The 27022-nt window shown below is 39.2% G+C and overlaps 1 protein-coding gene across 24 annotated transcripts in view; it reads right to left on the reverse strand.

Moving 5' to 3' along the window:
- The window catches only part of APLP2 (amyloid beta precursor like protein 2), a 71575-nt gene extending 50114 nt beyond the window's left edge, over positions 1–21461 (reverse strand). For 13 of the 24 annotated variants that reach the window (XM_069470739.1, XM_069470732.1, XM_069470746.1 and 10 more), the window contains exon 1: positions 21269–21460. In XM_069470739.1, the coding sequence (XP_069326840.1) occupies positions 21269–21373 (105 nt within the window). In that variant the 5' untranslated portion in view covers positions 21374–21460. Of the gene's footprint in view, positions 1–21268 lie in introns of all 24 variants that reach the window. The other 11 variants (XM_069470745.1, XM_069470742.1, XM_069470741.1 and 8 more) reach the window with 3 other exon arrangements.
- Between the last annotated feature and the right edge of the window lie 5561 nt (positions 21462–27022).

Raw genomic sequence — 27022 nt, forward strand, 5'->3', positions numbered from 1 at the left:
CTACCAGAAGCAAAGAGAGACCTGAACTGAGCCTTCCTTAGCACCTCCAGAAGGAGCCTAGTCCTGCCAACACCTTCACCTGGGACCTCTAGCCTCCAGAAAAGTGAGACAATAAATTTCCATTGTTTAAGCCACTCAGTTTGTGGTACCTTGTTATGGCAGTCCTAGCAAACTAATAAACTGGGCAAATGAGACTGAATATATGTATTTAGGGAGCACACAGTCTTAAAGACAGGATGCAGATACAGAGGAACACAGAATTATAGCACAATGTATACACTGTGAATGACAAGCGAGGAAGTGCAGACACACTGCAATACGAGAAGAGCTGTGACAGAGGTACGCACGAGGCTCAGGACAGAAGAGGAACGGCTACTGGGGGAACAGTGGCGGAGTCTTTAGAACCTCTTCTCCAAGGAACACGTGCTTGGGTTCTCTTCCAGCATTATGACCTTGCTGGGCATATTTTAGAGGGTGACAGGGTGTGATTTGTAAAGATTATGTATAGACATAGGCCAGGAGGCCAGTTAGGAAGCCACTGCAATCATCCAGGTCAAAGACAATGAACAGAGGCCAGAGCAGTGTGAATAGCAAAGGGACAGACTGGAGAAATACTGATAGGACTTGGACAAGGGACATGAAGGAAGGGTCAGAATGATTCCAGCTTTCTAACTCTGACAACTGGGAGAATGGTGGGGCTAATAACCAAATAAAAATGAAGAAGATTGCTAGGAAGGGTGCCAAGGATTAGAGATGAATAGACTTCAGTCTTGAGTGTATCATATTTGAAGTATTCACAGCTGATCCAAGTGGTGACAGTGGAGACATCTACCAGACAAAAATACAGGTCAGGAGTCACACAGGGTAATATGAGCTGGAATTATAGATTTTCTATTCAATTAACAGGCCAGAAAAATTTTAAGCTCAAAGAATAGGCAGGACCTTCTGGGCAGACTGTGCAATATGAAAAGGAGAAGGTGGCCCTTATTTTCTACAGATATAATATAAAATTGGGAGTCTATTCCTGAACAAATATCAAAAGAAAAACAAAAAAGGACACAAATGTTGTTAGAAACTTTTGTATCTCGGTCATAAAAGTTCTTTTGTAGTGTTTTCTCTGTGGGCTAGACTGCTTGAGGCCTCTTAAATACTTAAGGCTAGTTAAGTAGAGAGAGAGGATGACATCTTCTTTTCCCAGAAAACTTCTCTGGAGCAAGCATGAGTATCTGGTGTTGCTCTAAGAACCTTATTATTTCCTTCAAGTTTACATGCGTGGATGATTCTCATTGCTAATTCACTGTACATGAAGGCCTCAGTCACATCAAAGAGGGAGCCAGGCACTTTCCCAAAGATACATCTTCAGTGGTCTCTTACTCCCAATTTCAGCTAACTTTTCAGGAAAACTCTGTGATGTTTCCATACTGGCCTTCCCAGAACACCGATTTTCTTAAAATACATGTTTTTTTTTTTTTTTTTTTTTCCTCCTAGGACCATCCTTTCCTTGTGCTTAAAAGTTCCTTCCTCCGATGACTTACAGACACCCAAAATTTAACCAATCATTCTGAATGTATAACATGTCATTTTAAATTGAATTCTGATGTCCCATAAAAGCAAATCAATAAAAGGTGGACAAGAACATGGCAAACATCAGCACATTCCAAACTATCATATTGTGGATGAAAAACATAGCAACTGTCTTGCTAAATTGATTCTATGTAGTCCCAAATAGTCTTCATTCTTTATTTTAATAAATCATTATAATTCACAACTTATATACATATACACCAATTCTTAAAAATTCAGCCAATGAGAACTGAATAACCAAACCAGAGAGAGAGGGAGAGAGAGAGTTGTTCTCAGTATTTAAGCACCAAGGTAATTTTCAGCAGATAAGAAAACTTGCCTAGCACACACTTCTAGTAACACAAAATCCCTCCTTATTTTCTGTTTTTCTTCCAAATAGTCTTAAAAAGTCAGATGTCCAGTTCTGGAATCAATCAAAACTAGTTCACCCCAAACCTTCAGGTAACAATTTAGGTATAACACTACCTGGTAGCTTAGTACCCAAGACAAATCTGGGCAATCCATGCTGCTTTGTACTGAAATAATTCTCTTTCACCCTGCTCTATCCACCCCCTCAACCTGGGGGAAATGACTATTTAATATTTAGTTCAGTGAAAGAATATTTGCAACTCATTTCTAATACTTAATGTCAGGAGGAAAGCAGGCTCAGTTACTTTATAAAAGATAACCAAATGTTCATGTTAGGTTAAAGTGACTTCTTCAGCCCTATGAAAATACTGGTTTCAAACATTTCCAAAAGTATGTAAGACTCATAGTTACCTACATACCATCACAAAAGCCATCTCAGTAATATTTAACATGATACTCCTTTCCTTGGCCAACAATGAACTCTTCCTACCCTGGTATAAATGATGTAATATTAACTTTATTTTTATAAGACACTCTTTACCTTTCTGACCACTTCTTTATCTACATATAAGCCTGTTTCCCTCTAAACATTTTCTCCCATAAAACCCAGAAGTATGCTAAATATTGATATAGCACTGATATCCAAAAAAACTCTTCACACATTACCAAGCAGAAAGAATGAGAAAGGTGATATACCTAACACCACCTTCTTACTAATGTTTACTCAAGTAACTCAAACTTCACTCGGAGTTTCTGTTACATTTAATTTCCTATAGCATTTTGGAGACATATAAATCCTGCTCACAAAAAAATCAGACCACTATAGGGGTATTTTAATGAGGATCCATTTGTTCAGGAAAGATTGCCACTAGATAGACGGTCTACAATATGCCTTACATGTCCATATTCTATGCCAAATTTAGTTTCTTCATTCACTACATGATACACACATAAAACTATTAATACATGTAATGGTTCTGCTTGGCTGAGAGCTTAACAGGTTTGAGTCTGTGCTCTGTATTTAATCTTTTAAAAGCAATACTTAAAATATTCTAATCTGATTTTAATCTGTCCTGAATACTATTCCAATTGTTTAAAAAAACACTAACCAACATTCAGTTTCAATGACTCACATCAATTCACCAAATTAATCTTTCAAAACGGTAGCCCAAGCAGGATATTTTGTTAATGTAGATCCTGAGGAAGCTATACACATCTCAAATAATCATTTTTCTAATAGCTGCTGAGAGAGAGAGGGAAAAAGTTGCTAGAAGGAAAAACATTCAAGTAACATTAAATAGAAATTCTCTTCAAAAGGGGAAAGGGCAGGGCAGAGTCTAACCACCAACCAAAGGAGATTCTGTCATGAAATGTGGTTTCTGGTTCACTTAAAATCTGCCATCGGTGTTAAGTATTTATTTCAAGAGATCATTTCAAACCAACTTTCTCTTTTTCTCCTTTTCAACAAGGGTAGAAAGCTCCACTACCTATACATAATAGAAAGGAGGAACAGATGGGGATATAAGACAAAAATGGCAACCCGGACTTAGCCTCCCTCAGGGAAACCACAGGTTTCTTTGCTGGTAAAGGCGGCCTGCTGATACTTGCCTCTGCTACCAGATCTTCCAATTTCTTCAAAATCTGGAGAGGAGGGCCAAGTGTGGTGGCTCACACCTGTAATCCCAGCACTCTGGGAGGCCAAGACACAAGGATCACTTGGAGCCAGGAGTTCTAGACTCCATCTTTACAAAAAATTTAAAAATTAGCTGGGTGTGGTGGAGCAGCTGTAGTTCTCCAGCTACTTGGGAGGCTGAGGCAGGAGTATCGTTTGAGCCTGGGAGTTCAAGGCTGCAGTGAGCTAATGATCACACCACTGCATTCCAGCCTGGGCAATGGAGCAAGACCCCATCTCTAAAACAAAACAAAACAAAACAAAACAAAACACAGAGAGTAATCAATAATATGGGTTTACATTAAAACCCGTACTATTTAGAAATGGATATATTTACTTTGAATTTAAAATATTTGATGAAGCCCAACATGGTGAGGGCCAAATAAAATACAAGGACAATCCACAACCACATAACCTCAACTATACAACCTCACAGTGAGGGGGTTGACAGTTAATTTAAAAGAGTAAAATTCACCAAACACCTTACACCCAAAAGTCATAGCGTAAACTAAAATTAATTGTATTCTGTCAATTACAAATTTCATTGTAATAATTAACTTTAAAGATTTATGGCGTTTGGCTGGGTATGGTGGCTGACACCTGTAATCCTAGCACTTTGGAAGGCTGAGGTGGAAAGATAGGTTGAGCCCAGGAGTTCAAGGTTGCAGTAAACTATTATGCCACTGCTCTCTAGTCTGAAAACAGAGCAAGACCTTGTCTCAAACAAACAAACAAACAAATGAGAGAAAATTTTAAAACTAATAAAAAATAAAAATTTATGGCATTTGAGGATTGGAAAACTTAATATCGTTAAGATGACAATACTACCCAAAGTAATCTACAGATTCAATGCAAAACCCATCAAATCCTAACAGGCTTTTTTTCCCCACAGAAATTAAAAAACCCATCTTAAAATTCATATGAAATCTCACAATCTTGAAAAGAACAAAGTTGGAAGACTCACACTCCCTGATCTATAATCTTACTATAAAAATTGACAGTAGTCAAACAGTGTAGTGCTGCATTTGAAAAAATTCATCATTTCAAGATAAAATTCTCAGTAAGTTACAAAAGAAAGAATGTACCTCAGTACAATAAAGGCCCATATTATCAGAAGCCCACAGCTAACATCACACTCAGTGGTGAAAAGTTGAAAACTTTTCCTCTGAGATCAGAACACAATAAGAATGTCACTCTCAACATTTCTATTCAACATACTACTGAAAGTCCTAGCCAGAACAATTAGGCAAGCCAAAGAAAATGTATCCAAATCAGAAAGGAAGAAGGAAAGCGATCTGTTTGCAGATGACATGATCTTGTACATAGAAATCCTAAAGACTCCACAAAATAACTGTTAGAACTAATAGAGATGCAGGATACAAAAATCAATATATAAAAATCAGTTGTGTTTCTATACACTAACAATGGACTATCTGAAAAGGAAATTAAGAAACCAATGCCATTTACAATAGCATCAGAAAGAATAAAATACATAGGAATAAATATAACCAAGATAGTGAAAGACACATACATCGAAAACTACAAATCACTATTGAAAGAAATTTAAAAAGAAACAAATAAACAGAAAGGTACAGTAATCAAAACAATATGGTACTGGTAAGAAAACAGACATACAGACCAATGGAACAAAGCAGAGTCCAGAAATAAACCCACTGATGTAAGTCTCTTCAACAAACGATGCTGGGAAGACAGGATATTCACATGCAAAAGAATGAAGTGAGACCACTATCTCACACCACACACAAAAATCAACTCAAAATGGATTAAAATTTAAACATAAGACCTGGAACTATAAAATTCCTAGATGGAAACATAGGGGTAAAGCTTCAGGACATTGGGTTTGGCAATGACTTCTTGATGTAAAACCAGAATCACAAACAGCAAAAGCAAAATCAGACAAGACTATACATCAGGCGTGGTGGTGGCTCACACCTGTAATCCCAGCACTCTGGGAGGCCAAGACAGGAAGACTGCTTGAGCTCAGGAGTAAGGAGACCAGCCTGAGCAAGAGCGAGACCCTGTCTCTACTAAAAATGGAAAAATTAGCTGGGCATAGTGGTATGTGCCTGTTGTTCCCAGCTACTCCGGAGGCTAAAGCAAGATTGCTTCAGCCCAAGAGTTTGAGGTTGCAGTGAGCTGTGACGATGCACTGCACTTTTCCCTGGGGTGACACAGCAAGACTCTGTTTCAAAAACAAAACAAACAAACAAAAAAAACAACCCCCACTATATCAAACTAAAGCGCTTCTCCAAAGCACAGGAAACAATCAACGATGTGGAAGAGCAACCTACAGAATGGGAGAAAAGATTTGCAAACCCTGTATCTGATAAGGGATTAATATCCAAAATATACAAGAAACTTGTAAAACCCAATAGCAAAAACAAAAAATAAAATAAAACAAACAAACAAACAAAAAAAAAAACAAGAAAAAACCCAAATAGCCCAATTTCAAAAAATGTCTTGAACAGACATTTCTCCAAACATGACACACAAATGACCAGCAGGTATATGAAAAGATGCTCAACACCACTAATCATCAGGGAACTAAATGCAAATTAAAACCCCAATGAGATATTACCTCACACCTGTTAGAATGGCTATTGAAAAAAAAAATAAGTGTTGGCAAGAATGTAGAGAAACTAGAACTCTTGCACACTGTAGGCAAAGATATAAAATGGTACAGCCACTACAGAAAACAGTATGGTGGTTCCTCTAAAAATTAAAAATAGAAAAAAAAAGAAAGTCTGGTGTATACATAAAATGGAATATTGTTCAGCCTTAAAAGAAATGGAAATCCTGCCATAGGCAACAGCATGGATGGATGTGGAGGACGTTATGCTGAGTGAAATAAACCAGTCACAAAAGGACAAATACTGCATGAGTCCACTTATGCAGGATATCTAAAATACTCAGATTCACAGAAAAAGAGAGAATTGTGGTTGCCAGGGGCTGGAGGGAAGAAGAAATGAGAGCTGCTGTTCAAGAGGTATAAAGTTTCAGTTATGCAAGATGTGTATGTTCTAGAGAGCTGCTGGATAACACTGTACCTATAGTTAAAATACTGTATCGTGCATTTAAAAATTTAAGAGGTTAGATCTCATGTTAAAGTGTTCTTATCACAATAAAAAATGTTTAATGGTTAAATAAATTTTATGCTATATATATTTTACCACACAAAAAGATCTATGGATTTTGAGTTGTACAACTTACAGAATTTTTATCTTATGGTTGTCACAATGTAAAACATCTAGACAAAAACCCTATAAAAATCAGTAATAAAATAGATAAGCTAGATTTCTAAAATCCATACGAAAATACTGGAAAATTGTAGACTAACATTTTTCCAACATGAAATTTCTTGCATTTATTATCCTAGGAACTACTATATACATGGGGTTGTTATGTCACAGTGCCCTGCATATAGCAATCTAATAAATGTTTGCTAATAATGATGACTATAAGAGCCTTAAACGCACCAATCACCACAGAAAATTTTCAGCTTTTGAACAAGTTATATGTAGAGGTTCTTTTAAGTGTCAATTTGGGATACAGAGATTTCTTTTTAAAAAGATATCCACAGCATGCTATTTACATTAGAGAAAAATTAGAAACATACATGTCCACTTATAAAGGAATCAGTTAAATTATAGAATACGTATTCCCATACTTTCACATATAATGTATTTCTGAAGACATGGACAAGTTACAAAGATATGAATGTTATTTGGGGGTTCTGCTACCAGCAAGCAAATAATTTATCAAATCTCAATTATTTCCAGTGTGTTTTAGGAAAAAAGATCCTTGAAAATTTATTTCCAGCATTTTCTAGATGTTTCTTAATCTTTCCTAAATTATTGAGCCCACTGAGTGTTCACCTAAATTCAAAGAATCTCTACCTAGAAAAGCACCAAATAAGCACCAACTCCATCACCATGTGCTTATCAATAAAATAAGCACTTTTCCGGGTTTTTTTCCCCACTCATTCTTATAAAATGAGGCCAAACAGCAGTAAAATACTCAAATAACAGTTCCAATACTGCTGTAAATAGCCAACTACTGGTTGGTAATCAACATCCCTATGCAATAACTCAAAATGTTTATGCAACTGCTTAAGTACCCAAATCCAAATTCAAGGTATGAATGGCTATTTAGAGGGGTGTATGTTGCACATTTAAAATTGCAGTGAGTTAAAAAGCCCCAAATCATGAAGGTTGACTACATTAAAAATGATGTTGTAGAATATTTAATGGTCTGGAAAATTATTCAATATGCTACATGGAAGAAAAATATTTGTAATATTTATAAACACATAAGGGGAAACTACTCTTTGAGAAGTAAAGATGTACAGAAGACAAAACTGGAAAAACAATAATTTTTTATCTGAATGGTAAATTGCAGTTAATTTTTTTTTGCTATCTGTATTTTCTAAATTTTTCATATGACTTGGAGAACATAAAGCTTTGCAGTTGATACCCCAAAGCAGACTGAACCTAGAAGAGTAAATCATAAACTGACAAGACTCCACAAAGACTGCACCTCAACTTCCAATCACCTCAGTCCAGGAAAACAAAATGAGATCCTGGATTGCTAGTGTCCTCAAACTCCAGGTAGAAGAAGCAAATGCAAAGTGCTCTCTGGAGCATAACATTATCCTAGACCTCAAATTAATCTATAAGCATCTGTATAAATGTCTGGCACATGATCAAAAATAATCTGACAAACAAGGAGATAAAATAACATGAATAAAAACCAACTGAAACACACAATAGGAAAAGATCCACAGGGACCCCATATACTGGAGCAGATACAGACTTTTAAACTAGTTTTACCATGTTCAAAGACATAAAAGATTGAGGATTTCAGCTGTGATCTATTACATTATAGAAAGAATAAAAAGAACCAATTTTAAATCATAAAGCTGAATATTATAATATTGAAATTAAGAAGTCAATGGGTGGAGTTAACAGATTGGATATAAGCTGAAGAAATTATCAAAAAAGGTAAGGAGATATAGAGGATACAGTGACAATGTCTGCTTCTGGAGTCCTAGAGGAAAGGAGAGAATCAGGCAGAAGTAATATTTAAATAGATACTTAAATACCTACAGAGATAGTGGCTGAGAATTTTCTAAAACCAATGAAAGATATCAAACCACAGATTCAAGGAGCTCTACAAGCAGAACATATTTTTTTAAAAATTCACTTAGGTACATAATAGCAAAATTACTGAAAATTAGACTGAATGAGAAAATCTTAAAAGTAGTCAGAGAAAATGCACACAATACCTTCAAAGGAGTAACAATTATACTGACAGCTAACTCCAATAAATTACTGATAACATTCAATACTAAATATTGACAATATTCAACATCAGGAATGGAATGAGATCTTTAAATGATAAATTCTATTTACAAAGAAATCTATTAATATCTTGCAAGTAAAACAGATACTTTATGAAAGAATATGTCACCAGCTGACCTACCCTTAAGACAATGTTACTATTTGGGTGATGGGTGCACTAAAAGCCCAGATTTTTCTGTTATACTATACATAGCCCCCCAAATTCAACCTGTACCCCCTAAATTTAAAAAGAATTTTTTAAAGAATGTTTAAGATGAAAATTTATCCCAAAAAGATGGTCAGAGATGCAAAAGGCATGAAGAATAACAAAGCGAATGAATAAATCTGTAAAACTAAATCAGAGGTTCTCAATCTTACTGCAAATTTGAAATACCTGAGGAGCTTTTAAGACACACTAATAGCCAACCCTCCTTTCAAGAGAGATCCTGAGGTAATGTGTCTAAACTGGGGCCCAGGCATCTGCTTTGGAAAAGTTCTCCAGATGATACTGGTGTGCCTCCAGAGTTGATAATCACTGATCTAAATTCATGTGACTGTATAAAACATGGTTTGTATAATGTCTTGTGAGGTTTAAAATGAAATTCACATAAAATGACAAAAATGGCATAAAAGTTGAGAAGGGACTTAAAGAGAGTTAAGGTGTTCCAAGGTCCTTGTATTGTTCTGGAAGAGGGTAAAAGTACCAATCAGTATAAGGCATTGATAAGTGAAAAATATTGAAATTTCTAAAATAGCCACTTAAGGGATAATAATAGACTATATGAACTAAAAACAAAATCCTAAGCCCTCCACTGACTGAACAAACCCATCCTGGCCAAGGAGACCCCAGAGAAACCTTAAAACTGAGTTCCCAGTCATGATGAAATGGGACATAGAAAGCACAACTGCACATGTGCATGTTTCTTTCTTTCTTTTTTTTTTTTTTTGAGACAGAGTCTCACTCTGTTGCCCAGGCTAGAGTGCCGAGGCGTCAGCCTAGCTCATAGCAACCTCAAACTCCTGGGCTCAGGTGATCCTCCTGCCTCAGCCTCCTGAGTGGCTGGGACTACAGGCACGCGCCACCATGCCCGGCTAATTTTTTCTATATATTTTTAGTTGTCCAGCTAATTGTTTTCTATTTTTTTTTTAGTAGAGATGGAGTCTCACTCTTGCTCAAGCTGGTCTCGAACTCCTGAGTTCAAACGATCTGCCCGCCTCGGCCTCCCAGAGTGCTAGGATTACAGGCGTGAGCCACCGCGTCCAGCCTGCATGTTTCATCTTTTCATAAATAATTCATTAGTCATTCAGTAAGTCATTCATAATGTATGACTCCTCCTATAGCTTGTTAAATATGTATATTTAGCCACCCTGCTCAGCATAAAATCCTATTCCCTCTGTCCCTTCAAGAACCTGCCCCTGGCTTGAGGCTGGGAACCTTGTTTCCCAGCCTGCTGCAAAGGTCACCACAGGCTAAAATATATTATGAGAAATAAAGCTCTCTTTTTCCCAAATTATAAACCTTGTTATTTTGTTAATTATACAAATATGTTCCAAGGTAATAAGAAAGCAAAGTAGAATAATAACCAATTCCAAAGAAGAAGAAAATGAAATATACAACTGACAGAACAAACAAAAAGCACCAAATAAGAAGGTAGATGAAACCCCAAGTATATTAGTAGTCCACATTAAACATAAATGGACTAAATATTCCAATTAAAAGACAAAGACTGTCTAGTAAGTTAAAAAAAAAACATAAACACATCTAAAATATAAGAATGGAAATATTAGTCAAAGTATTGACAAAGGCAGAAACATTACTGGACATAAAGAAGCAAACTATAACTGAGAGGCTCACCTCTTCAGAAAGAGGTAACAAATCTAAATTGGTAAACACCTGACAACAGAGCCTCAAAATAAAACAAAAACTGTTAAAACACCAAGGAGCAAAAACTTACCTAAAATCACAGTGGGAGATTTTAAACATAACTTTCTCAGTAACAGAAAAAGGAGATTTAAAAATCACTAAAGAGCTAAACAACATGATCAGAATATGTATAATATATAGAAAACGCCAGAAGCAACAACTGCAGAATACACATTCCCTTCATGCACACAATGAAAATTTTACCCTAAATTGGGCCACAAGGCACATCTCAAACAGATTTCAAAAGGCTGAAATCCTACAGAATAATTCTCTGACCACAATGCAACTAAGCTTGAAATAACAAAAAGACAACCAGAAAATCTTCACATATCCATTCTTAATATTGAATATTGTCAATATTTAGTATTGAATGTTATCAGTAATTTATTGGAAAATTAAGAAATATACTTCTAAGTAATCCATGGGTCAAAAAAAATAAAATCCCAATGAAAAAACAATTTTTTACTGAATGATAATGAAAATGCATACATATCAAAACTTGTCAACTCACACTAAATGTCTGTTCAGAGAAAAATTTATAGCTTTAAGTGAATATATTAGAAAAGAAGAGGCCGTGAGCCATAGCTCATGGTGGTAATCCTAGCACTCTGCGAGGCCAAGGTGGCAGGATCGCTTGAGGTCAGAAGTTCGAGACCAGCCCGAGCAAGAGCTGAGCAAGAGCAAGACTCCATCTCTACTAAAAATAGAAAAAATTAGCTAGGCATGGTGGCATACACCTGTAGTCATAGCTACTCAGGAGGCTTAGGCAGGAGGATCACTTTAGCCCAGGAGTTCAAGATTGTGGTGAACTATGATCATGCCACTGCACTCTAGCCAAGGTGACAGAGCAGACTCTGCCTCAAAAAAAAAAAAAAAAAAAAAAGAAGAAAGGCTAAAAGAAACTGTTAGGTAGGCAAATATCTCAAATGATTCAAGAAAGAACAAATTATACCTGTGGAATTAAATTAGAAAGAAGGCAGTAATAATGTACAGAAAATATTAATAATACAGTTGAAAATAAACATACAACAGAGAGGGTCAACAAAGTTCAAAGTTGATTATTTGAAAAAACACCTAGCAAGACTGAAAAAAGAAAAAAAGGTGAGGGGAGGACAAGACTGCAGATTCCACTGACATTACAAAGACTAAAAGAATATATTATTAACAACTTTAATCAACCAAACAATATCAAATTTAAAAATTCAAATAAACTACCAGAGAAACTTAATTTACCAAAACTGACAGATCTGAATAATCCCACAATTAGTAATTTATTGAATCCATAATTAGAAACCTTACCACAAAGAAAATTCCATATGGATTCACTAAGTAAATTTTTTCCAAACCTGTAAGAAAAAGATAATGCCAATCTTAAAATATTCCAGAAAATAAAAAAAAAAAAAAAGGCAGTGTTCTCTCCCCCAAAACTTTTACAAGGCCAGCAATTTTGAAATCAAAACCTGACAAGTATATTATAAAAATAGAAAAATTATAGGTCAAACCTACTTTTGAGCACAGAGGCAAAACTCCTAAACAAAACGTTAGCAAACCAAATCCAGAAAATAAATAAACCAACCAACCAAGTTTGGTTCATTTCAGGAATGCAAAGTTTCTTACATAGCATACTATCAAAATGAAAGAAAAAAATCATACGATCACCTTAGTTGGGGGGGGGGGGAAGGTGTTTAAAAAAAAATTCAACATTCATTCACGACAAGAATCCTTGGCAAACTTAGAACAGAAAATCTCTTCTTTTTCTGACAGAAAGGTCTGATATCTGCCAAAAAATAGAAGATCATATAAATGGCAGATAGTTTCTCTCTGAGAGGAGATATACAAAAATACCAGCTATTACCACTTCTATTTAACATTTTATCAGAGTTCTAGCCAGTGCAGTAAAGAAAAAGTATTAAAAGTTACAAAGATTGAAAGAAAAAAATAAAGCTGTCACAATTCACAAAATATATTTAGAAAAATTCTAAGTTACAGATAAATTATTAGAATTAGTATACAGGCTTAGTATACTAGTATAGTATTAGATATAGTATAGTATTAGAATTAGTATACAGGTTACTGGGTACAAGATCAATGTGAAAATATCAACTGTATTTCTACAACCACACAAACCATTTACAATAGCATAAAAAGATCAAATACCTATAAATAAATCTAACAAAAGATGTATTTAGTACAAAATCTCTACGCAGAAAGCTATAAAACATTGAAGGTAATTAAAGAAGACCTAAATAAAAGTATATGCCTTGTTACTGGATTGGAACACTCAATATTAGAAAAACATCAATTTTTCCCAATTGAACTACAGACTCAATGCAATCCCGATCAAAATTTCAACAGGTATTTGTTTTTGGTAAAATGTGGCAAATTTACGTGGAAAGAAAAGGCTTAAGAAATAGCCAAGACACTATTGAAGACAAATGAGGTAGAAGGGCTTGATCTAGCAGATATAAAACCTTATTATTATAAAGTACAGTAATTATGACAATGTGGACTTGGTGCAGACAAAGAGATCAATGGAATAGGAGAGAGAACCCAGAAACAGATTCACACATATACTTATTAATACAACAAAGGTGGCAGAGTAGAGCAGAAGGACGACCTTGACAATAAATGGTGAAGGCTAGATATCCATACGGAAAAAACAGAAAGGAAAAGACCCCTACTTCACACCTACACCAATCCAGGTAAATTACAGCTCCAAAGGTGAAAGGCAAAACAAAGTTCCTAACAGACAATTATAGGAGAATATCATTATGTCCTCAGAGTAGGAAAAGACTTCTCAAATAGCATACAAAAAGCAGCTACCATAATAAGAAAAAAGAAAAGGTTACTTTAAAATTAAGAACTTCAAAAGACATCACTAAGGAAGTGAAAAGGCAAACACAGAGAAAACGGATTCCTATAAGGGAATACTATACAGCAATGGAAACAAATGAACCACAGCTGTACTAAATACAAATGACTCTCAAAAATGTGTTCAATGAAAATGAAAAGATAGGCCAGGCACGGTGGCTCATGCCTGTAATCCTAGCATTCTGGGAGGCCAAGGCGGGAGGATCACTCAAGGTCAGGAGTTTGAGACCACCCTGAGCAAGAGCGAGACCCTCCCACCCCCCATCTGTACTAAAAAATAGAAAGAAATTAACCAGACAACTAAAAATATATATGGAAAAAATTAGCCGGGCATGGTGGCGCATGCCTGTAGTCCCAGCTACTCAGGAGGCTGAGGCAGTAAGATCCCTTGAGCCCAGTAGTATGAGGTTGCAGTGAGCTAGGCTGATGCCATGGCACTCTAGCCCGGGCAACAGAGCCAGACTCTGTCTCAAAAAAAAAAAAAAAAAAGAAAGAAAATGAAAAGATACCAAATATGTAAAAATATATATTGAATGATTCCATTTATATGAAGCTAAGAAAGAGGAAAAACTATAGTGTTTAGGGGAAAACGCTTGGCAGGTAAAACTATAAACAGATGCAAAGAGTGATTACCATAAAACTCAGGGTAATACTAATAGTTACTTCTGGGAGAAAGGAGATATTGGCAACGTTCCACCTCTTGACCTTGGTGGTAGTTGCACAAGTGTTTGATCTACGAAAATACACTGAGCTTCTGTGTATTATTAAATTTTAAAAAGCTCAAAATACTCAAGCGCTTTCAATGCTGGGTAGGGAGGGCAGCAGGGTCATTTGGCACCTTCATGAGTAAGGGGCTAACTTGACTTCCAGTTCAAATATCTTGGCATTCTAAAATCATAATATGCTCAACTAATTAACATTCCGTGTTAACAAATATTTATGACAACTCTAACAGAAACCTAATCAAGTTTCATGGAAACATGAATGGGAATGCTAAACTCCCAACTCAAGATAAGAGTTACTTCTGGAAAGTTCAAATGAGGCCTTATTTGTAATGCTTTATTTCTATATATATATATTTTAAGGCTAAAGCAAATATAGGAAATGTTAAGATTTAACAAAACTGAGTGGTGGATATATGAGTCTTTTTTATGTATTTATACTATGTTGGAAATACTCATAATTAAAGAGTATCCTAACGGCTGCTCTATCCAGGTGAAAAATCTTGCTTCAGCCTAGGCAAGTCATCTGTTTAGCCCTCCATAGACAAAGTATAAAATACGTGGAAATACTTGTCTTTCACATGACCACTAAATCCCACGTTTTCGTCTCTAGGCTAAATATCTCCCTTATAGTTCAAGCATGACTCATGTCAAATTTTTCATATTCTTCAACATTTCAGCCATTTTGTTCTAGATAGCATTATTCCCCCAAAATGAGGTCACAGTATAACCAACTCACTATGAGAGATTGCTTTGATGTCTCCATTCTGCCAGCTATCTTTTAACCTCCAGGTAATTCAGGTAAGAAGAAATTACTTCTTCTCTTCTAGCCATCCCAGCTACATAACTTACCAAATGGGGAATGCCCTTGTAGCAGACACTGGATTGTTTTCACTAACATCCACAGTCCTCTTTTTCAAGCATGTCCAACTTAATTCTAGGCTGTACCCATCTCCTCTTGGCCACATTGCTGCAGAAGGCAGGTCCTGAGAAGTCTAAGCCCATCGAGGCGGTACCATTCCCCCCGCCGAGGCTTGCTTGGGCTAGAAGCATATGACATATTCTGTCCAGTGACACTTTAGGGGTCTTTGATAAAGATTTTTTCACTCTTAAAAGGGGATACACAAGAAGATACCCTCTCTTCATCCTCTGGACATTATCCTATCAGAGCACGTCCTCTGGAGCTACAGTAGCCATTCTGCAACAACTCAGGGAGTCAGCCTTAGAAAGGTGGTGGTGGGGAGCAGCTCCACTAACCAACCTTACAGGTGCCCCACTCTAAATACTGAGTAACCATACCCGTATCCCAGTCATACTGGTTACTGGCCAGTGATGTAAATCTGGTGCTGAGGTCCTTTCTCTTCCAAATAATCCCATACCCTGATCTTAATAAGACTCCCCACAGACAGTCATAATTTCTTTTCTTAGAATTTTTTGTTAGAATACAAAGATAAGACAAGATCACTACTAAAAAAGAGAACTTGCATGTAATATAAAGAGGCATAAAAAATTTTTAAAAATCAATGAAAAATGTAAAAAGCCAAAGTCTCCTGTAAGTATATACTTCAAAGAGTCACTGTTAACAGTTTTGTATATACTGGTTCATTATATATTGGAACTTGTGTGAAATTAGTTCCTTTTAAGGAAAATATTCACATCAGGTTTTTGGTAGTGGGAAAGATAGGTAGGTAGACATCAGTAAAAAGAAATCTGCAGCCAAAAGGGAAACACTGTGAAACACCCTGCCAGAGAGGAAGAGCGGTAGACTTAGAACGGGATGGACAGACACATACTCTGGCCAAGTGGTGTGATGTTCAACCTTTGGCCTCTACTGGCTCCCTTTCCAGATGGGGATAAGACTGGTGGGGACTTATGTAGATAATGCACCCAAACGAGTTTGTTTTGTTTTTCTCTCCTTATCCATTAAAATCACCTGGGGAGCTTTTGAAACTGAGCATCCCAGATGTACTCAACGAGAATCTCTGGGGGTGGGGCCTAGAAATCACAGGCAAGTGCATGCTGCAGAGTAAAAAGTACTATCCACATTTGTTTTCACTCCTGCACTGTTTAGTACCGAACACAGAACCATGGGGGTTTAATAAATGCTAGTAGGATGAATAACAAAAAGTCAACTAGTTTTTCAATCTTCACCTTTTAGAAATAGATTATAGTTATGTTTAAAGAGACTTCATTTTAAAAAAGATTTCATGATGCTTACATAAGAAAAATTCCCCTAACAAAAGTAATTATTTGTAATTGACACAAAGGATTTGAACGCATTTCTATCTGAATGTGCCTACACAGTCCACTTTCTATCTCAAGCCATAAATCAAGGTACAATATACTAAATTTAATTAAGCTTCAAGGTAATCTAGTTTATCTCACTCAAAAACAACCCATGAAAATTGAATTATAGGCAATTTAGAATTCTCTCTCACTGGCCTCTCCATAGCAAATACAATTACTGTAAAAGATTTACCTCTACTTTTTGTCACACAGAAAATGTTATTTTCTTTCAGTTGGTTGTTTTAAGACAATTCAAATGATGATTATTAGGTATTAGCTTCAATATGCAATATTTACCATTTTAATAAAATTTATGTACATGATTTATCTAGAAGTATATACAACCACAATGTTTACAGTAAGGTTTCCCTGGATGATACACTTTCGAGTTATTTTTCATTTCTTATTATCTGTAATTTTAAATTTTTTACAACAAATGTGTACTACCTATATAAATTTTCTTCTGTTATTTAAAAAGAAAATCCAAAAGCCTGAGAACTCGGTATGGTTGAATAATATGATCCAAGAATCTTGAAAGGTTATGTTTGCTTTTCCAAAGACAAAACAATAAGTTAAAAATCTGATTTTTGTATTTGTAAAAAATAACCTTTCACACATTACTGTCAAGAATTCAAAAGCTCTTTAGCTTTAAAAATAACTTTGTTTCCAAATGCTATAAAGAATACAATTATTGGGTCAACTGACAAATTGGAATATAAACAGTAGATTTGATCCAAGTATTGTATCATTGTTAAATTTCCTTAGGTTGATAACCACACTAAGGTTATGTAAGACAACGTCCTTGGCTCTTAGAAAATACAGACTGAAGTTCTCAGGGATAAAGGGGATGATATATGCAACTTATTCTCAAATAGTTCAGCAAAAAATGCAATAATGATAATACAATGAATGATAAAGCAAATGCTGAATAGGGGAAATGTTAACAATTGGTGAATCAGGTAAAGGGTATGCGAGTTGTTTATACAATTTTTGCATTTTTATAAGCTTGAAGTTATTTCTAAGTAAAACAATTTTAATTGAAAAAAGCAACAAAAAAGAAAATCAACATATCCAAAATTGTCCTAATACTTAAGATCATGCTGGACCAACTTCAAGCAAGACTTTATTGAGAAAAACACAGGAACATATCGAAAAATCGTGCCAATAAAAAGAAAAGCAGAACCAACTTTAAGCAAGACTTTAAATCAGCACTGCCCAACAGAAATATAATGTGAGCCACACATGTAGTATTAAGTTTTCTAGTAGCCACATTAGTGTTGTAAGAAACAGGCTAAATTAATTTTGATGTATTTTATTTAGCATAATATCTAAAGTATATCAGTTCAACGTACGTAATCAATACAAAAATTGAGGTTTAAAATTTTTTTCATACTAACTCTTCAAAATCTGGTGTGTATTTTTACACTTATGGTATATCTCAATTCAGAAGCTAAATTTTCACAGAAAATATTTTATCTACATTTACATTTCATAAAATGTACAGTTAAAAAAGTAGATTCAGGCCAGGTGTGGTGGGAGGATCCTAGCACTCTGGGAGCCCGAGGTGGGAGGATCCCTCGAGGTCAGGAGTTCAAGACAAGCCCAAGCAAGAGTGAGACCGTCTCTACTAAAAATAGAAAGAAATTAGCTGGACAACTAAAAATATATAGAAAAAATTAGCTGGGCATGGTGGCGCATGCCTGTAATCCCAGCTACTCGGGAGGCTGAGGCAGAAGGATTCCTTGAGCCCAGGAGTTTGAGGTTGCTGTGAGCTAGGCTCATGCCACAGCACTCTAGCCCGGGCAACAGAGTGACACTCTGTCTCAAAAAAAAAAAAAAAAAAGTAGATTCACATAACCATAACCAAGTTGTTTCGAATAGTTAAAAATTTTTCAATCACTGAATCAGTTTTTAAATGGTTATGAGCCAGCCCAGCTTTAGATGGTAACACAACAAATTCTTTCTACAGAAGATAAAACTGAGTTTATCATATTTATCAAAAGATTTTAAAACATAGTTATGATAAAATGACTGATATTCCCCTATCAGAAGCATTACCCAGGTATCATTCCAAGGTACAATTAGACATCCCCATACCACCTCTTAGAAAACCAACACAAAGCTTTTTCTCTTCTGTTTCAGTTGTCATCCTTTGAGTTTCCTGAAAACTGGCAATCAAATGACCCTCTTACATTCAAATGTGGCAGAATGAATTCAAGTTTTGGTTCTCAGAAGCCTAAATATCCACTGTATGCTGTGCAGTATTTCAGCACAAATACGGTCTTATGATTCCCAATAGAGCACACACACAACAGACCTTGTCTCAGATTTAAGAGAGGAAGTGACCCTGAGTACAGAGGTGTGGGGGGGTTCTTTTTAAACAGGTGTAAGAGATTAATTCAGTCAACACCAAGCAACACTAAAGATTTGCCAATCAATAATTCTGTGCCAAGCAACTTGATCAGGGTATTTGGCCAGAATCCCTCTGGCTAATCTCAATAAGGGCCTTCCCAAAGACATCCTGATTTAGTCCTTTACCTGACAGCAAATAAACAAAATCAAATTATGTAGATATGAATACTGCCAGCTTGACAAACAGAAAAGCCACTTGAAAGATAATCTTGGAAGTGTGGGCAAAAAATATTAATACAATTCCAAAGAACAGGACTTACCATAAAACCAATTTTTCTAAATGTTTAATTCCTACTCTATGTTTAGCTAAACTTTTCAACTGAACAATGTTATGTCTAACAATCAAAATTAATCCACAACAAGTCCTGACATTTTTTCCCTCTGCACAAGTGTTAGTATATTCTTTAAAACTGACTAATCCTTTACTGTGAATTCACTAGTGGCTGAAATTACTCATAGCACTGGGAAGTGAGATGAAAATATGAACAATGGTTTCTGACACTTGACCCACTAGCGAAGTCCCATCTTCCATACAAAATCCTCTTTTCTTTCCACCCCATTCATCTAGCCATTTTCACGTGCCATCATACTGGGGATCACAAACATAAGCCCAACTATTGTGTGGAGGCTAAAAGAATCTTAACGTAAAATCCTGTGTAGATATATATTAACTATTTTTGTTTAAAGCTTAACTCCTTTTTCCCCTCACAGAGTCATAAAGCAGGATGAATACCAAGGTTTTAAGTCGTTTCATCAGAGGTTGTTTTCTTATGAGACTTATTTTACCCGTGAAAATAAACATTCTATAGAAGTGAACACATTCTAACTTGAGGTTTTTATTAGAAAAGTTCTCAGTTAATGCCTATTTAATCAAATCCAGTCTTCAGGTCTCTCTGAAATTGGCTAAGCACACAGAAACTAATCGTGATTTTAAAAATAGCGAAGAGGGATAAGAAATAAACCACACCAGAAACACACATCCCTGTCCAACAGTTCAGGCACTATTTCGAGAAGCCAAATAAAAATAAGTTCCACGTCTTCCTCAGCGACAGAAGGGTTCCTCCAAGGTGGCACGACTGCAGAATCCACACCGACCCCGGCCACCCAGCATCTTGCCCCGGCCCGAACTCCCGCCAACCGCCCGGCCAGCCAGGCCAGCCAGGCCACTTAACCACCTCGCAGCACAAAGATGTTTACAAAATTATCTCCAGGCAGAACTACTGAAATTCGGACACCAAAAAAGTACAATTTACCAAAAAAAAAAAAAAAAAAAAGAGTTATTACCAGGTATTCATGGGTACCTTCCCTACTCGCTGAAACCTCCCACAAAAAGGGCAACACAAACACCAGAGAGGGGTTTTCCCTATTTTATTAGATTCAGGCAAACAGCTATATTTAAAAATTCCTGTCCAAGGCCCGATGCCAGAGCGGTGGCACCCGGCCCCAGGGCGGCAGAGGGAACAGCAGACACTCCGCAGCCGGCGCGGGAGCGCTCTCACGGGGCTCGCCAGCATCGCCGCCACTCGCCAAGGGCCGGAGCCGCGAAGCCGCATCCCCACAGCCAAGTCTACCTGGCCAACAAAGGCAGCTCCTGCCGCTCGCAGGTGGGAAGCCCGGGAGGAGAGGCCCCGCCGCCGCACGAGAGTGCGGGGTCCGCGTAGGGCCGCCCGCGAAGGGAACAGAGCTGCGGACCCAGGCGGGGCCGCAAGGCGCACGGCAGAGGCTTGCGTTGTCCCGGGGGAGAGACGGCGGGCGCCCGGGCAGCGCCGGGTCCCCGGAGGATGTGGCGGCGCCGCGGGCGGGATGGGGGCTGGGGCGGCTGGGCGGCCCGCAGCCCCCTGCGCCCCGCAGCCCCGACGCCTTTCATTTGGCCTCTGCGGCGGCGGAGGCAGCCCGGGCTCCAGCGCTAAGCACTGCGCCAAGCGGGGGCGGGCGGACGGGGGAGGGCGCGCCAGACCCGCCGCAGCGCCAGACCCCCCCTCGCGCTGCGCCCCCAGCCCGCCCCGCCGCGGACCCCGCTGCCCGCCCTCAGGCCGCGCTCCCTCGGCGGGCGAAGGAGACCGCACTCCGGCGCTCGCCCGCTCCCCACCTCGACATAGCCGGCCAGCGCCGCGACGGGCGCCGTGAGCCCGACCAGCAGCAGAACGAGGAGCCGGCCCGTGGCCGCGGCGGCCGCGGTCCCGGTGGCCGCCATCCCTTCCTGGGTCGCTCTAGCGCACGGCTCTCAAGCTCACACACACGGACTCCGCGCTTTTCCCACCGCGACCCAGAAGCATCTGAAGCCCGTTCGCCGCCGCCCCGGGGGTTTTACACCAACCGGAACTGACTTCACAAAACCACGCCCTCCTTCTGCGGCGTCCACTACCCGCTCGCAGAACTTCCCCAAGACACCGCCTCCTGTTCAGCCCAGGCCCAATCAGAGGATGGAAAAGCCTGCTCCTCCCGCCCAGTCCAGCCGCGCACCCCCGCCCGCCCCGCCCCCGGCCGCGGGCGGCCCCGCCCCCGCCCTGGTCCCCGGAGGAGCCGTGAGGTGCTGGGGTGTGCGTGGGGCGAGCGTGGGGCGTGCGTGGGAAGGCGGCTCTGCGGCTGCGGGGGCCAGCTCCCGCTCCGGCCTCCGGCTTGCCTATGTGTCCGCGCGGCGCTCTCCGTCACCCTGCAGCCTCCTAACAAGGGCACGCCCCGTTCCCCCGCCCCTGCGGGGTATTTTTCAGATTCCTTTGGGTACCGCCCTCTTTTTGGTTCTGGAAATGGTTTTATTAAAAACAGGATGAATTGTTAGGAGTCCCCGGACTGTTGCCCAAGAGCTGTCCCCAGAAGCGGGGGAAGGACGAAATGAGGCAGCCGTCTTCCTACCCCGACCCCTGTGCAGGGCGCGCCCCTCTCGCGCTGTTTCTCCCAGCCGGCTGCGCCCCTTCCTCGCCTCGAAACCCGGCCGCGTTTCCACACTATTGACCTCCGGTCCTTAGGCCTTATCCTCACCCTCCTTCCCCAGCGGCCGCACGTCAGGTATAGCTGCCTCCCGCGGAGACCAGGGGTGCGAGGACCACGCTGACCTTCAAGCCCAGGCCCCCTTCCTCGCGTGTTTTAGGAAGAGATCACGTTTCTTTCTTCTTCAGCTTTAGAGCACTAGCAAGAGACCTGCTTCTCTCTGCCATCCTGCTCCTCTGCATTTCCACTTCACTGGAGAAACGTTCTGCTGCCCCATTTCACAATTGGCACGGCCTCACCACCGCGACGGCTTTGTTTCCTTTCAGTAGGCTGTGATTTATGTACCACCGCGGGGACCTGGACCAGTTCCTGTAGGTTCAACTAAATAGAAAACAGGGTCCCTACCCCCAGGAGACTGACAATAGAAAGGAAGAGACAGTGTTCATAGAGTGGACAGAGTGAGGGAGTGAGAAAAACCTTGGATTTTCCAGCCTTATTCTGCACAACTCCCCTACATGCCCGGTTCCCTGTGGTTAAACTGGCTCTGCCCATTCCCCAAAGACAACAGGCATGTTTCCATTTCAGAGCCCTTCCTAATGCAGTGCCCTCTCCCCGACATCTACCTGTTGAAAACATTTTAACTATTCCTCTGCTTAGTTGCATGTAATGTCATCTACTTCTGTATGCTCAGAGGACTGTTTCTGAATATGACACTTGCTCCCCTCTTCCCTAGTTGTTTCCATACTTGTCTTACACCACTGACAAGACTTGAGTGTGTCATGCTGCAGTGCCTCTCGCAGTGGAAGCCTCAACAAATGTTTGCCCAGTGTTACTCAACTCAATTATCTTGGATGCCGGTCCTTGTTCTGGAACTGGCATGAAATTAGCTCTTGCTATGGACTGAATTTTGCCCCTCCCCCCAAATTCATATGCTGAAGCCCTAACCCCCAACGTGATGGTATTTGTAAACGGGCCTTTGGGAAGTAATTAGGTTTAGATGAGATCATGGGTTGGGGGGTCATGAATGAGATTAGTGCCCTTATCAGAAGAGACACCAGAGAGCTTGCTGCTCTCATATTCTCTCTCTCTCTCTCTCTCACAGAGCAAGAAGGCAGCCGTCTGTAAATCAGGAAAAAGGCCATCACCATGGAACCAAATCAGCACCTTGATCTTGAATGTTCTAGCCTTCAGAACTGTGAGAAATAAATTCCTGTTGTTTAAGCCTCCCAGTATATGGCATTTTGTTACAGCAGCCCATGCTGACTAATACGGCTGTGTAATGATGAGCAAGTTCCTTCATCACTTTCCTTCTCTCTCAAGTGTGAATATTAAAACCTGTCTCCGCCAATTTCTGTGATTGAGTGAGAAACGAACATGCAGAAGTGAAAAACAAGAAGAGACTTAAATATAAGGGGCAAAGGAGGGTAAAGCAACATATTACCAAGTGCAAGTTGATATGAAAGTGTATATGGAAATAGTATCAAGTAGCTGCATAATCTCAGTTCTGTTATGGGCCCTAGGTGAGTCATTTAGCCCCCCTGGGACCTACTTGCTCACCTACAAAACCAGGCGCTTGGACTCAGGGATCTGTAAATTTCTATGAATCTAAATGCTCAGAGAAAAGCAAACGACATACCTTAGTTCAGAGCAGTGGTGTGGATATTCATGCTTTGGGGACTGTATATTCAAGACTGAGCTCTAATATCATGGGATGGGACAAGGAAATACAAGAAAATTATTTAGGGGGTCTTCAATCCAAAATTAGTTAGGTCCTGAAAAAACTTTATTTGCATTTTCAGGACATCCACGGATCATTACTAAGAGTTACTTGCCCCATTTATCAGTATTTTAGACTTTAAAATGTTACTCTCTTTTTATTAAATAACACTGACAGACTGGGCTCAGTGGCTCACACCTGTAACCCCAGCACTTTGAGAGGCTAAGGTGGGAGGATTGCTTGAGCCCTGAGGTTCAAGACCAGCCTGGACAATATATCAAGACCCTCATCTCTATGAAAAATTTTAAAATTAGCCAGATGTGGTGTTGTGCACCTATAGTCCTAGCTACTTGGGAGGCTGAGACAGGAGTATTGCTTGAGGACAGGACTTCGAGACTAGCCTGAGCAAGAGGAAGACCCCCCCCCACACCTCTACCAAAAATAGAAAATATTATCTGGGTGTGGTGGTGCATACCTGTAGTCCTGGCTACTTAGGAGGTTGAGGCAGGAGGATCGCTTGAGCCCAGGAGTTTGAGGTTGCAGTAACCTACGATGACGCCACAGCACTCTAGCTGGGGCAACAGAGTGAGACTCTGTCTCAAAAAGATAAAATAAAGAAAGAAATGGTGGTGATAATACAGTCATGTTTGGATTTAATGCTTTTATTTAGAAAACTAAAAACAACTGGTAATTTTAAGTTACTTACTCTAATTAAAAAATTTTTTTTCCTGGGCCATGATATTCAAGAATTGAGCAACCACTGCTTTAGAGCAGTGGTTCTCATAAGTACTTGTGGATTAGAATTCTCTAGAGAGCTTTAAAAATATATACAAATTACCTTGAGTCACCTTAGCCATAGAGATTTAGAATTTCTGATGTTGGGGCTTAGGAATTTGCCTTTTAAAAGTAAACTTTAGTTGATTCTGAAAAGCATCCTGATTTGGGAGTACCTATCCTAGCCCAGGTCACTTCCCCCTGAATAGGTGTTGGATAAATAAACATCAAATGAATGAGAGGGTGCTGCTCATGTACGTATACTTTTGGGAACAAAAACAATGCTTTTTTTCTAACAAGGAAATGCACATATCTTAAGTGTACATGGAAGAGAATTATTTTAGGAGAAAGTCTAATTCTTAAGAAGGTAGAAAAAAACAGGAGGTTATTTTAGGAACTTTTACTTTTGTGCACAAAAGATAAAGTAAAAACATAGTACTCTTAAACCTTGGCCACCGATACGAGTATATTTGGAATGAAAAATTATCGTTTGAGAATTGCAAGACTAGGTATGCTCCTGTCAGTGTTATTTATGTATTTATTTAGAGACAGGGTCTCGCTCTGTGACCCAGGCTAGGATTACAGGCATGAGCCACTGCACCCAACCACCGCCAATTCTTTAAAGAAAGAATATTTAACAACAAAAAAAAGTCAGAATGGTCATAATTTTTAAATTTAAAAATTGGGTAAATGTAACCTTTTGACAACTCACTACATTGCCCTTGTTTTTCTCATTACAAATCAAAGTGGTGAATACTTTGTAATCGAATGGTCCTGGTTTAATACAGGTGTTGGAACCATTGCCATATGGGAAATAAGTACGAACCAGTTATATGCCTTGGCCTGTGACTGGTAGCCTTTAAATATCTCCTTCTCTCTACCTAGATTGCCCTTCTCCCTCATCTATAGTAGACTCAGTATTTAAAGCCTTGGTTCAAGTATCACCTGCTCCTGGAAGTTCTCTGCTCTTGCCCCTCTTCTTCAAGGCTGAGTTTGGTGCACCTCCTTTGTGCTCCCCCAAACATTTTGTACACACCTCTGTCATGCAATTTGTAAACTAAGTATTAGTCATTTATTTTCTTTACTGTTTCCTTAATTATACCATGAGTCCCTGAAGGGGAGGAACCATGTCTTGTTCTTGTCCATTTCTGTACCTCCACAATCTAGCATAGTGGTTGTGTACCTAATAGGCACTCAAAAAGTAATTGCTGAATGAACACAGAACTAAATGAGCTTTACAGTCTGGCAGAGGGGATAAAACTTGTATATGCATAAATGTAGTACTAGGTGGACAGTCATAAATGGCTAAAGAGGAGAACTGAAGTTTTTTAGGAAGTGCAGAGGAAGAAGTCAGTTGTATCTGTGTAAGGACTTCGAGCAAGGATCATAGAGGAGAGGATATCTGAGATTTCCTGGGAATATATACAGGATGTGAATATGCAGTGTCAGGAGAGAACAAGAAGCATGGAAGGAACGTCGGCAAAGGCATAGCATAAGAATAAATATGAGGCATGCAAGAGAACATGTGAGTAGTATTTCACTTAATTGGAACACAGGGCTTGGAATACATAGTTAAGGTAGGATGGTTGGTGTGTTTATGTAAAAGATACTGAGGAGCCATAGAAACCATTCCACAAGAACATAATTAGAGTTGGCTGTTAGGCAAAAATGAGTGTTACAGCTACATGAGAAATGAAGTAGAGCCTAGAGGCAAGGAGGCAAGGACACAGAGAGGAGCCCACTGTGATCTTGGGGAAAGAGTAAATATGGGCAGAACTAAGAGAGATGTGGTGGGATTGGAAAGGAGACAGGGGCAAAAGGTAAAACTACGGTCTTGGCCAGTCACTGGCCTAGGGAGTCAGTGGAGTAGAGTGGAGGAGAAGGGAGAAGGAAGGAAAAGAACCTCAAGTGTCCAAACACAGGTGCCTGAAAGAATATGGTGATGATGATTGGCAGAAATGGGGAAAACGAGATTATGGAGATGGGAGGAAGGTGGAGATGTGAAATGCCAGCAAAATCTCCAGCATGAGATGTATAGGAGTTACTTGCGGGAAGAGCTCAGAGAGAGGTTGGAATCAGAATTGGAGTTTGGGGAGTTATCTACCCAAAGGTTATTACTTAAATTCATGAGATAGCCAGTGGGGACTGAAAAAAGAAAGGTAGCAAAAAACCCAGAAGGATATATTACTTTTCTATTCAATCAATACTTACCATCACTACATAGAGTCAAAAACTAGAAAGGGCTAAGTAAGGTGAGAACTAAGAAAGGACCACTGAACTTTGAGATCATTGAACTTGATCGTTGGTCATTTCTTTTTTTTTTTTTTTCTTTGCACAAATCAGCTGGAATGTTGGTCATTTCTTGATAAGGGTAAAAGCTACTTGTAGGAGGTAAAGGTTTAAGTGGCTCAGGGGAAGGAGCAC

Source organism: Eulemur rufifrons, chromosome 6, assembly GCF_041146395.1.
Source record: "Eulemur rufifrons isolate Redbay chromosome 6, OSU_ERuf_1, whole genome shotgun sequence".
Taxonomy (NCBI): Eukaryota; Metazoa; Chordata; class Mammalia; order Primates; family Lemuridae; genus Eulemur; species Eulemur rufifrons.